This window comes from Brachycentrus maculatus, unplaced genomic scaffold, assembly GCF_059751285.1.
Source record: "Brachycentrus maculatus isolate JH-2025_06_01 unplaced genomic scaffold, ASM5975128v1 h1tg000482l, whole genome shotgun sequence".
NCBI classification, from domain to species: Eukaryota; Metazoa; Arthropoda; class Insecta; order Trichoptera; family Brachycentridae; genus Brachycentrus; species Brachycentrus maculatus.
The window spans coordinates 730,346-744,296 of NW_028281229.1; the positions used below are offsets into that span (position 1 = coordinate 730,346).

The 13,951-nt window shown below is 30.9% G+C and overlaps 1 protein-coding gene across 1 annotated transcript in view; it reads right to left on the reverse strand.

Moving 5' to 3' along the window:
• The window catches only part of LOC148302092 (opioid-binding protein/cell adhesion molecule-like), a 92,448-nt gene extending 79,106 nt beyond the window's left edge, over window positions 1-13,342 (reverse strand). Inside the window, exon 1 of the mRNA XM_088272200.1 lies at window positions 12,921-13,342. Within this exon, the coding sequence (XP_088128326.1) occupies window positions 12,921-12,996 (76 nt within the window). The 5' untranslated portion in view covers window positions 12,997-13,342. The remainder of the gene's footprint in view (window positions 1-12,920) is intronic.
• Window positions 13,343-13,951: the final 609 nt, after the last annotated feature.

Consider the following 13,951-nt stretch of genomic DNA (forward strand, 5'->3'; position numbering starts at 1 on the left):
AGAACCTGAGAGGACAATATGCTCATCATTCGACTTTTCAACGCAGATTTTACCACAAATTAAATGCCGAAACAATAAATGCAAAAAGGTTCAATTAAAATTACGAATTCCATACCATATCACTTTTTTTCTAACGTATTTTACTAACCTTGGGACACCTAAAACAATCTCGGTGGTCTTAAAAACGTTACGTGCCTTACAAGAAACATAATATCTTTCACCCAATATAGCACCCCGGTTCGCAGAGACGACACAACGTAAAGTGATGTGGTGTTTGACCACTTTTCACTAAAACAAGGGGTAAAAGGACCACACAAAAGAACGAGGGTAGCATTATTTCTTGTTAATCAGAACCCAATGTCCTCGGGCATTGTACTAGGCGTATTTAACACTGGCTTTCTGACGCTTGTAAGCTGTAGGGCGGATCTTTGGGCGGATTGGGAGCATATTCTAAAGGAAAGATAATGTAACACACGTGTAACGCAAGACGTATAACGTATAACGTATGGTAGTCTGCGTGTAAAGAACAAATTTATCTTTTTAAAACTTACTGCCGGTACGTGGAATATTGTGGATGAGTATCATCGTTGAACAACAAACTAGGCAAAAATATCGAAATCTTTTAGTACACAACCATGATACACGATTTACACACAACGAAGGTTTGTTGATAGTCCTAAGAGTTAACAATAAATATGGGAGTCAAACACTGCATTATATCGTCCGAATATTTTTAATTTGTTGCCGACGGATGTGCAAAATATAATATAGAACAAAGGCAAAATAAAGGAATGGGTGAATGATCAAGAGTGAATTGTGTCGGGTTGTGGTCCCGGAGTTTCTCGGTTCGAACCCACTCTACCACAGTTTGATACCTATTTCTAATAATGAGCCGCTTAGGCTCACAGAAATAATTTGAAATCGAAATATTTGTGTAAATAATTATACACAAATATTTCTCTTATTATTTTTTGACATCTCATCAAAGATGAAGAAGAATATGGAAGTCTGGGCATTTACGGGGCTTACGACCGTCATAGGCTGGTTTGAGTGATCACTTTACACACGTGTAACATTCACCAATTCTACCCATTATTGACAACCACACTACTCAAATTCTTGGAAGTTCTATATATATGAACCAATTTAGAAACCTTGTTCATGAATCACTAAAACTTCACTAGAGACATCTATTGGTGAGATGTAAAGAAGCTTTTTATTAAGCAGAAACTCTTATATTAGTATGTGAGATCCGAATCCCGGATTATAATCACACACATGAGAAACGCCAGAAAATACCATTTTCATTTTTATTATTAAGCTTATAATTTGACCAGATAATTTATTTACAACATTTTGAGTGTGTCCAAATACTTGTTCACAAAATCTGGATTATCTCCAATTACAGGAGTTATTTTCATATTATTTTTTGACATCTCATCAAAGATGAAGAAGAATATGGAAGTCTGGGCATTTACGGGGCTTACGACCGTCATAGGCTGGTTTGAGTGATCACTTTACACACGTGTAACATTCACCAATTCTACCCATTATTGACAACCACACTACTCAAATTCTTGGAAGTTCTATATATATGAACCAATTTAGAAACCTTGTTCATGAATCACTAAAACTTCACTAGAGACATCTATTGGTGAGATGTAAAGAAGCTTTTCATTAAGCAGAAACTCTTATATTAGTATGTGAGATCCGAATCCCGGATTATAATCACACACATGAGAAACGCCAGAAAATACCATTTTCATTTTTATTATATATATATATATATATATATATATATATATATATATATATATACATATATATATATATATATATATATAAATATATATATATAAATATATATATATATATATATATATATATATATATATATATATATATATATATATATATATATATATATATATATATATATATATATATATATATATACAGTGGGTGGCCAAATTATTAGGGACACTTGTACTTTTTTGTAGTTTTCAAGTTTAAATGAATTTTTTGGTCAAATTAATTAGTTATAATTATTTTTTCTTTTGTATTTTTTTTGCTGGTATCATAATTATTGTTTTGAAGATGTATCAATACTGTGAAATACCATAAAAGTAAGTTTTTTTTTCATTTGGATGTTGATTAGTGAAAAATGATATTGGTGTGAGCTCAGTTAATATTTTTTTAAACCATTTTTGTGTAAGTTTTTTGAGTTCAAGACCATAAAAACGTAAGTGTTGTTTAATAATTTATTAGTTTTGCTAATTCAATAAGTTAATTTCATTTAATTTTTAAATAAAATTCAATGTAGTTTGAACTGAACTATAATATTCTCAATTTAAGTATGGGCAAGTTTTCAAACAAATCTCCGAAAAAATGTAGGGAAGTTATAACCTTACTACTTCATTCCACACATTTTTAGAAAGAAATAGCAGCACTTACAGATGTTTCGAAGTCAGGAGTCCATCGGATATAAAGAAAAATTGATAAAAACCTGCATCTAGAATCAGCCCGCGTCGGAAAAAAGGCAGAAAAAGCATCACAACTCCACGTGGTGCCCATAAAATCAGGGACATCTATTTCCAAAATCGTAAAAAGTCTGTTGATTGTCTAATTGTTGTTAATTTCTGTTGATAAACGATGAAGGAATCAACGTATCCAAAAGGACAGTTCAGAGACGGTTAGTTGAAGTAAATCTAATGGGTCGACGTCCAACCAAAAAATTACGCCTGACTGAGGCATGAAGAAAAAACGACTCCTATGGGCCAAAGAACACCGGAATGTAACTGTTTCGAACTGGATTCGAATATTTATGGCTTGTTTTCGTATAATAAATTAAGAAGATAAAAAATATATGTATTTTTGCAATTACGGTAATACATTATATGTCTGCTTCTTGGACGAGTCAACATTTAAAATTTTGGTGGGAAAAACTTCATTTTTCCGACGTGGCCCAGGAGAAAAATTCCACCCAGACTGCCTTGTGGAGATGGTTAAAAACACCCTGTTAGCATAATGTTGTGGTCCGTAATCTCATTTAAGGGTATGGGATGCCTCTTTAACATGGAAGGGACCATGAGGCAAGACCAACACCAGCGAGTACTGAAAAGTCGACTCTAGCCGAGGCTCATGAATGGTTCCCTGGCGATGAAGAGTATGTGTTAATGCATGATTCGGTATTGTGTCACAAAGCCAGGAGTGTTATCACATTCCAGGCTGAAAAAAACCTCTGTGTTTTGCCTTACCCGGGGAATTAGCTGGATATGAACCCCATTGAAAACCTTTGGGAAGTATCGAAACGTGAGATTGCTAAAGAAGTCATCAACACCAAGCGGCAAATGATAGAAACTCTTATCAGAGTATGGCATAATAACCCTAATATCTGGCACAATGCAAAAATTTGCATTAAAAAGTATGCCCTGACGTTTGGAGGTTGTAATCGCAGCAAAGAGTGTTATTACTAAAAATTAAGATTTTTTCAAAATTGTTGAATAATCACTTTTGTTGATAAAAAATAATTGGTATTATTAAATCCATGAAGTGTCCCTAATAATATGGCCACCCACTGTTTTTATATATATATATATATATATATATATATATATATATATATATATATATATATATATATATATATATATATATATATATATATATATATATATATATATATATATATATATATATATATATATATATATATATATATATATATATATGTATATATATATATATATATATATATATATATATATATATATATATATATATATATATATATATATATATTTATATATATATATATATATATATATATATATATATATATATATATATATATATATATATATATATATATATATATATATATATATATATATATATATATATATATATTTATATACATATATTTATATTATACTTATTTATATATAAATACATATGTATACATATACATATATATATATATATATATATATATATATATATATATATATATATATATATATATATATATATATATATATATATATATATATATATATATATATTTATATATATACATACATATAAATAATTTATCTTTTTTGAAGTAAGTTGTTTATCCTTTCTTTCAGGTAGTTTATGTTACCGAAAAAATAAAAAGTCTTGTTAATATTTTCATTAATTGATTCGGCAGTCACATTTTTCATCTAAATTTTACATGGTGATTATCATTTTTACTTAAAATTCACTGTAGCACATTTTTCGATGTGTTCCGTATAATTTTTATTTATCGCATGTGTACGGTATTTCATATATCGTTTTTAAATAATGCGTAATGGATCGAAACACGTGTCACAATGGATTAATTTAATTTAAGAAATTACGGTATTTAACAAGTAAAAATTAAATTGAGATGGGATGTTAGTGTTTTTGACATCTTTAAAATGATAAAGAAAAATGTAAAAATTTAGGTGTTAAATATATCAATATTAATATTTCAATAAGACTTTTTTTCTTGAATCTTTTTCGCAAATACTTTGTGGCACATTTTATAAACTTTATAAAATTAAACAACTTTATGTTTTGAATATTGAAAGCATTGAAAAAATCTTGAAAAAAAAATCACCCGTAGATGAAAACGTATGTTAGTTTTCAAAACTAGTCGTGTGTAATGAAATATAACTTATCAAGTGGTATTACACAAGTGTTTAATTATAAAAAAATAAATATTTAAAACATTAATTGTTATAAGAAACATATAAACTGTTTTTTTTTTGGAAATTTAATTAATTTAAATAGATACTAACCAGTTATCCATAAGCCTTTAGTTTGAATAAGATTTTTTTAAAACTTTTTTCTAGTTTGAAAAAAAAGTCTTTTATGTGCGGAGGGCGGATCCTTGGGCGGCAAAGGCAATAACGCGAAAGTTGCAACTAGCCGAGGGCGGCAGATGGCAAATTACGAACGGAAACGTGATCGTACTCTTAACTACTTCCATGCCAGCTTTATTTTCATCGGCTCATCCCTAAATAATTGAACACCAACCAAAGATACTTTTAATTTATGTAAAATTCGAGACTCGATTCGATACGAATCTCAATTATATAACAACTCTACTACTACTACCTACAAGTTTTGTCCACCTAGGTAGTGTAATGGTCAGCACAATCGGCTAACGTACTGGAGGTCCCGGGTTCGATTCCTAGGAGGGGGAGTCAAATCAATAAAAGTGATTTTTTCATTCTAATATTTATTCAACATGGTAATAGGTATATTGACTGGTACCTGAAGCAGAATGCTGACCACCTTTTCTTCATGCATTAACGATCAAGATAACACTGCGTTTATATGATGCAGTGCATATGCACTATCGTTTTTTTTTTAATTACCTAACGTCCAAGTGACTCTGAAATCTAGCTACGGCTTATGCAATACCGTTTATCATGTCCCTACTCAGGCTTCAACTTTATAAGTTTCATAGCCTATGCCTACTTGTGAGTGGATTTACTCTTTTTGTTTAAATTTACTATAATTTCATGTAATTCATGAGTGAAAATTCTAGGCAAAAACACTCGCATGCACTATCGGATAAGGACAAGGAAGACTTATACTACCATCACTCCGTTTCCCCGCAGGAAAAGCATACTGTTACAAAGTTACACGTGATCTGAAGGGGGGTAGCAAAATACTCCAGTTCATATTTGTATGGAAATCGTAGTACACAGCTTGCAGCAAGTATCAATTGAGTCACAGATGCCACGTCCATCCTAACGCACCGTTAAGTAGCGACTGAATGCTCAGCCATCCAAATAACGAGGGCCGGAAATCAGATCAAATGAAAGCTGGCTAGGTAAGTTATTTCGATCTTTTAATGTACCACATTTATTTGAATGAAAGAAATTACATATCGCTAGCAGACAATAAATTAAAGTGGTGATATACCATAGAATTATGTTGGTCTCGCGGTACTGACTGATAATATTTTTTGCATATTTATTTTTTGAAACATTAAATGATTTTAAATTACGAAAACAAAAACGGAAAATGTTATCCTTAATATTATTTTTTTAGGGTTACAAAAAATAGTAGTGAAAATAGAGTAAATAGTTCTCAGAATTATAAAGTTATCGAGTTAAAATTTATATTTATATGGGAGGATTTTGATTCTCCTGTTAGATACAGCCAGATTAAAATATATACTGTTGTTAGTTGGGAAACTGATAGGGTATAGACGGGGGTATACGCCGGCCGGGGCTACCCGCCCTACCCCAGCTTTATACTAAAAAATAGTTGTCTTGCTTCTCGGAATCTTCCCAAATTTAAAAGCGAAAAGCGAGCTTTCATATTTCTTTCTTTAATTTTGTTTAGAGTTGTTTCAAGGTCGGAGTTGAAGCGAATTTCGGGAGAATTTAAATTGCCAAGTTCTGCTGGAATTTCATTATTAGACTGGCAAACAGAAATACCGCCCTTTCGAAACGGCCCCGGAATATGACAGCTTTCTTTCAATTCCCTTTTTATTAATGTCGCATATCAAACGCTGCTTTGTGCTACTGGACGAACGTAAACAACCATAAATAGAACTGACGGATGGCCAATTTGCGAAATAATAAAGACATTTTCAATATGCCCGTCTGCTGAAAAATTTAATTTGTAAAAACCTTGGTACAGGATGATATTTTTGACAATGAGGATTTCTAATCAAAAAATGACAAATAATACTTTCGACAAGAAGAGAGAATATTGTAACAATGTATGAAGTTAACATGGAAATGGAATTAATCTCTTTTAAAGCACTGTCCTTGGGTAGAGATGCACTTATCCCAACGTTGAATCCATGACAAACCATGGAAACATTTCTGGAAGACTTCTTTCAGAAGGGCGTTCAACTGCTCTGTCGTGACCATTTCATTTAAAATATTTTTTTTAGTACGGTTTTTATTTGTAGAAAGAGCCAAAAATTGTATGGTGCTAAATATGGCGAGTAAGATGGATGTGTATACACAGGCTCTGGAGGCTGACTTACTACTATATTTTATTTGTTGATTCGGCATTAACTTTGTGGAATGACATGTTGATTTGTTATAATACCAATTAATGAGTTTTATTTCATTACACTCGACTTGTTTAAAAAACTAACAGACGTTTTCATTTACAGTGAAAGTGCAACAAGTGAAAGGTAAAACACGTTTTACTTTTTACCTGTAGATGAAAAAAGTTTGATAGTTTTCGAAACTAGTCCTGTGTAGTGAAATAAAACTCATTAAGCTGACTAACTAAACATAACGTATTCAATCTTGACACAGCCTGTCTCAGAAGATCAAGCTATTGAACATATCGTAGTCGTACAGGAGAAAGTGACCAACTGACAAAACGTAAAATGTTCAGGAGGGCCATTTAAGTCACTTTTGCTCGGCAAGAAAATAAACATTAATGCAGTTAATCATTTTTAACAAGTCTATATATTATACTTCCAAGTTTTAAATCCTTTGGAATTTTTTCAGGGCAATATTAAGCTGATAAGATATCAAATAGTCAATGATCACGTTTTTTGTAAAAAATGCACATGGTCACTTTCTCCTGTATGACTACGATACGATAAGAAATGGATGAAGCATCATCAATTGGGGCAGTTCAAAATAATTTCATCGTATTTTTTATCAGACCTCGTAGCAAAGTTTTTTTGATGAGCGAAGTGGTCTGCGATATAAAGCACTCGGTGTATAGTTCTCCTCCAATCCTTGCAGTCTAGAGCTATGATCTGTTTAATAATCTGGAGAGACTTTTAATTACCTATATAACTCCTACAAAGAGATATTTGGGTCGGATGAAAATATAACACTCTCCTTATCATTTGTCGTACACTTAGTGTCCACTTAAAATAAAAATATTGGAATGCGTTCTAATAATAAAGCTTGAACGTAATATCTCCTTTAAAAGAAAGTAATAATTTTATATATTTTGTATTGTAAAAACATTGCTAACTTTGTGGTGAAGTTATACAATATTCTCCTTATCATTCATCGTTCACATTATTTAAAACCATATAAAGGATTGATAAGGAGAGTGTTATATTACAAAACTTTAAAGTTGGCTAAGCTTTTAATTTACAAATATGGCAGAATATACTATATATAAGAAGTTAATACTCTCAGGTGTAATTATTAAGACTTATTTCAACCATGTTTATTTTAGGGGCTGCTGGTTTCATCAAACCAGCACATCGAAAAAATGTATCCGTTCATATTTATTTTACCTCTGATTTATTTATATGTATAATTATTTAATTTAATTTTATTTATGTTCATATTTATTTAATCTCTGATTTATATTTAGTTAGCCAACATAACAACTAGAGGTAAAATAACTATAGATTCATTGTTGAAATAGTATATTATATATCAAATGAATTTCTTTGAACTCGACATTTTTTTCAGGGTCCAACTTTCAGTTATTTCACGAACATTTCTGCGATTGCGTGGAAAAAATCTCATTGTGTTCGCGGGTCTAAAAATATGATATTAATCTCATAAAACTATTTCAACTCAATACACACGTGACATTTAGACATTAATTTCATACGGCTTGCACGCACTGGCGTGTAGAGTATTTTTCAGAGTTCACGAACGGATGCCTTCAGTCTATTTTTATTGGAATGCTAATTTATTTCTCCATTTTTACATACAATCGGAAAATGCGAGCTTGGCCTTAAAAAATGTTAATATTGAAAATTTGTTCAAATAAATATTTGAGTTCGTTAATAATGCTTAGTTATTAGATATTTCATAACTGAGCTTTTGTTGAGATGATGCAAGTCTCAGCATCCCAGGGCTTACAAAAAATTATAAGACTTCTATCTTCCCTTCGCATAAAAACAAAAAATGTTTTTATCTCTGTTGATCAATCTCGCGACAGAGTACGGTTGAGTTCACAACAGCCATCTATGTTAGAATAAGGAAAGCTTTTTGTAAAGCAGAGACTCTTTTCATTTGTATGCAAGTATGATTATATATTTACACACTTGAGATCCGCATTTAAACAATATTTTTTTTAAATGTATATTATAATTTGTCCAGTTATTTTGATTTAAACATTTTGAGTATGTCTAAATACTAGTTCACGAATCTGGAGTATCTTCACTTTGTACATTTGTATTTTTTTTACAAATGTAATAACTCCTATGTGGAGATAATCCAGAATTATAAGCAGGCATTTGGACATATTAAAAATGGTTTAAGCTTAGTATTATTAAAACATATATTTATATATTATTTTTATTAATTGATTCGGTAGTCACTTTGTGATAAAATCTATTAATTTTTAATAAACGTTTTATTTCCTAAATGCTACCTTTTCAAAAAACCTATTGTTGCAAGTGTTTTGATGCATTCCGCATCATTTTTAAAAACCGTATGGTGTTTGAAAAAGATCGTTATAAATATTTATTTTACCAAGTAAAACATTAATTTAAAATAAATAATATTTTAATGAACAATAACTCACCCTTTTAAATATTACTCAATATAAAGGGTTCACCCTATACACAAGTACACATAAATAAAACTTGCTCGCGACATACAAACACGGAATGAAATATGACAGTGCCTTTGTATATTTTCAGGGCGTTTCCGTTGGTTTGCTATTCTGAAAAGCTTTCATTGTTTTTATGCATTTAGCGTTATTTAATAAAAAATATACACGTTTTGTGCTTTTTCAATTGATTTTATGGGGCGCTTTGCAGAGTTATCCCTTTTGTTGTTTTTCACACCAGTTAAATGTGTACGAGGAATGTGTTTTTATTTCTAGTGTGTTCTATCCCTAATAATTGAGAAAAAAAATTGCAAAAAAAAAATTTCTACAGATGTTTTAATTTATTTTTATGAAACATTAGTTTTTTTTAATGTGCATTAAAGAATTATTCAATACAGCAACACAATTTATAAATGAAATTCTTAAATGAGCATACATCTTAGTACACCTATGAGACTGGCGTTGTTCTGGATGCCGTGCAGGGCGATATAAATGAATAAATAGTAAGCTTCTTCATCTGACCAATAGATATCTCTAGTGAACATTCTAATGTTTCAAGTGCAATATTTCAAAATTGGATCATACATAAAGAACTTCCAAGAATTTGAGTAGTGTTGTTGTCAATTATGGGTTTAGTGAATGTTACACGTGTGTAAACCAACCTTTTACGATCGTAAGCCCCGTAAATGCCCATACATCCATATTATTCTTCATCTATGTTGCGATGTCAAAAAATAATCATTTAATTTATAGACATGGATTGATAGCTGGGAATGGACACCTCAGGAGGCTAATCCCTCTGAAAAACAGGCCACACTAAGTAGAAAAAGAAGAAGAAGACGTACTTATTTTGACCCCCCCAGGTAGCCAGACGCGCCTACCACAACATTATAATAATAAAAAAATCCCATTTAGGTCGAAACGTTTATATTATAAGGTTGTACTAGATTTTTTTTAATTTTCACAAAGGCGAAAGTAGGTATTTTAACGAATCAATTTACTCGGGAAAATGTGCTAATATTTTTTAATGATGTCATAACCGCTTTTTTATTACTTGTTTTTATAGCTTCCATTACAGAGAGTTTATTACCTGAATGACACAATGATGGGAAGTTTTGCAACAGAAAATCATAATACGCGATCTCCCCTTGTTTTTCGACACCTTGCCCCATAAAAATATACGTAAATATGTCTCGTTCTGCGCGAATGTGCGTTACTAAAAGCGTAGAAATTTATTCGTTTTTGGAAACTGTGTTCCTATCAGCCCCTTTATTATAATATTATTACTTTCGATGGATTTGGCCATATGTACAAATTGGTGATTTCGCAGAAGAAACAAGAGTATGGATATTAAAATTTTGTGATACCAAAAAAATTCAATTCACGTACATATACAGAATTTACCTCGTATATATAAACTTCTCTCAGAATTCTTTTTATATCTATAAATATTTAACATATTCTGAGAGCAATAAATTATTTGAGACGGTTAAATAAACAAACTGGACTGCTTTGAGTGTGTTCAAGCCTTTGTTCACAAATCTGGATTTTTCTACCTAAGAGTTATTTTCGTTTTGATATCTCAACAAATATATAGAAGAATATGAAAGTCTGGGCAGTTAACAGGTCTAATGACCTGTCACGGGTTGTCATGTGAATATGAGACGAATCTTGCATACATTTAAAAGAGTCTCTAAAGCTTACTCAACTAAACCATATATGATGGCGCGAACTCACAAATTGAAGAACGTTTCAATTATGGGATATTCTATTCTGCCCACAATTGAACATCCGTATTGCATCAATTCTTGAAACCTTTATAACATATAGTTTGTGCCAATTAAAATGTAACTTTGTCTTAAAATCACTATAAAATTTATAATATTTTAAAACCACATTTTGAGTGTGTCTAAATACTTGTTCACAAAATCTGGATTATCTCCAATGACAGGCGTTATTTTCATATTATTTTTTTAACATCTCATCAAATATGAAGAAGAATATGGAAGTCTGAGCATTTACGGGGCTGACGACCGTCATAGGCTGGTTTAAGTGATCACTTTACACACGTGTAACATTCACCAATTCTACCCATTATTGACAACCACACTACTCAAATTCTCGGAAGTTCTGTATATATGAACCAATTTAGAAACCTTGTTCTTGAATCACTAGAACTTCACTAGAGACATCTATTGGTGAGATGTAAAGAAGCTTTTTACTAAGCAGAAACTCTTATATTAGTATGTCAGGTCCGAATCCTGGATTATAATCACACACATGAGAAACGCCAGAAAATACCATTTTCATTTATATTATTTAAGCTTATAATTTGACCAGACAATTTATTTACAACATTTTGAGTGTGTCCAAATACTTGTTCACAAAATCTGGATTATCTCCAAGGGGTTATTTTCATATTATTTTGTGACATCTCATCAAAGATGAAGAAGAATATGGAAGTCTGGGCATTTACAGCCTATGACGTAAATGCCCAGACTTCCATATTCTTCTTCATCTTTGATGAGATGTCAAAAAATAATTTGAAAACAAAGTTACATTTTAATTGTAAAACGGAAAATCACAAAATTAATATTTCAAATATAAATTCAACTTTATGTATGCAATGGTCTTAGAACCTTTCACATTTCGTTACGATTTTCGATACGTTTGGAAATATAAAAGAATGAAGTTGTGATACCTGTATTATTGATATCTCATCCATAGGGTGAATAATCCAGTGTTTGAAATAATAAACAATAATGGTATAAAAACAAATTAACATAAATACACTTTGTTTATTGTAATTTATATTTGAAGCAATAACTTTGTGATTTTTCATTTTGTTATTCATAATAAATCCCTTACCGCACCCCAATGGTGCATAGGGTATTACTTCATATAAACGCAGTGTTATCTCGATCGATTACAAATGAAGGAAAGGTGATCAGCCCTCCACTTTAGGTACCAGTCCAGTGTAATATTGAATAAATATTAGAGAGAAAAAATTACTTATATTTATTAAACCCCCCTGGGAATCGAACCCGGGACCTCCAGAACGGTAGGCGAGCATGCTGACCATTACGCTACGGAGGCGGACGAAATTAATATATTAATATATAACTTATATTAAAAATCATTATACATGGTAAGTATTTCATTATAACTTATTTATAATGTCGTCCAGTTTCAAAGCTAACCATTTTTTTTTCAAGACTGATTTATACTTGAAATTAATTGAGTCTTAAAAAAGAAGCGGTTAGCTTTGAAACAGGTAGATATTATAGTTAAGTCATAATAAAATACTTAAAGTGATTTTAAAACAATGTTATATTTCAATTATACTGTATTAATTATTATTATTTATTGACTTATTTAATTATTTTTTTCTTTACCTTGTTTTGATGGAGGAATCTTCGTGTAGACAAGTAGAAAGGCGATGACAAGCCGCGACAACGATGACGTAAACATTACGTCACCATCCTCTGCACACCCCTTAAGTCATACTGCGCTTCCTTTCAATAAACACCCAAGTAAATAAAAACAAAAACACAACACTCACTTTTTATAACTTCAGTTGCTTTAAACCATTAACTTCAATCTATAAAAAATTGATTTACAAAATTCACACATATTTTTTTGTATTTTTATATTTTTTCCTATGAATCAAGATTTTGATGTATTTTTCATTAAATACACACTATTTTTTATTTTTTTAATGATCGTTTAATGTAAAAATCCAGTCACTTCACTCATACTATTGTTAAACAGATTTTTAACTCATCCATTTTTCTTGTTTATCCTTGTAAGCTGATCTGTAAAAAAAGAAATGTAAAAATAAATTAAATTATGTACTTATTACTTATGTATGGCATTGTTGGATGAGAAGGAGTAATCGACAACACAATGAACTGTCAAAAGAGTACAGATAATAATTATGAAAGTAATTCTAAAAATAAAGTTAAGTAAAGGTGTGTTGAGATGGTTTGGACACGATTGAGTGAGGAAAGAACGGTAAAACAAATTTATGAGGCAAATGTTATTGGGTAAAGAAGCAGAGGAAGACCGAGAAAAACATGGCACGATCAGGTATGCCAAATACTTGAAAGTGGTCAGGTTAGGAGTTGTAACAATCGGCGGGTATGTATGAGGAGATGCATGAACGTGGAAGAGGCGAAGAATGTTTGCAAGGACAGAGTGGTGTGGCGCTCTATTCTCTCTGCCTACCCCTGCGAGGAAGCGGCGTGATAGTTTGTTAGTTAGTTAGGTAGTTTCTAAAAATAAATTTAAATGTTTGCAACAACAACATTATCATCAAAATATCATGTCCTAATGTAGAAACTATCAAAACATGTAATTCTTACTGTAATAAAAAAAGTCAAATTGAAAATAAGTATTTCCTAAATATTCAAAAATGGCATCAGAA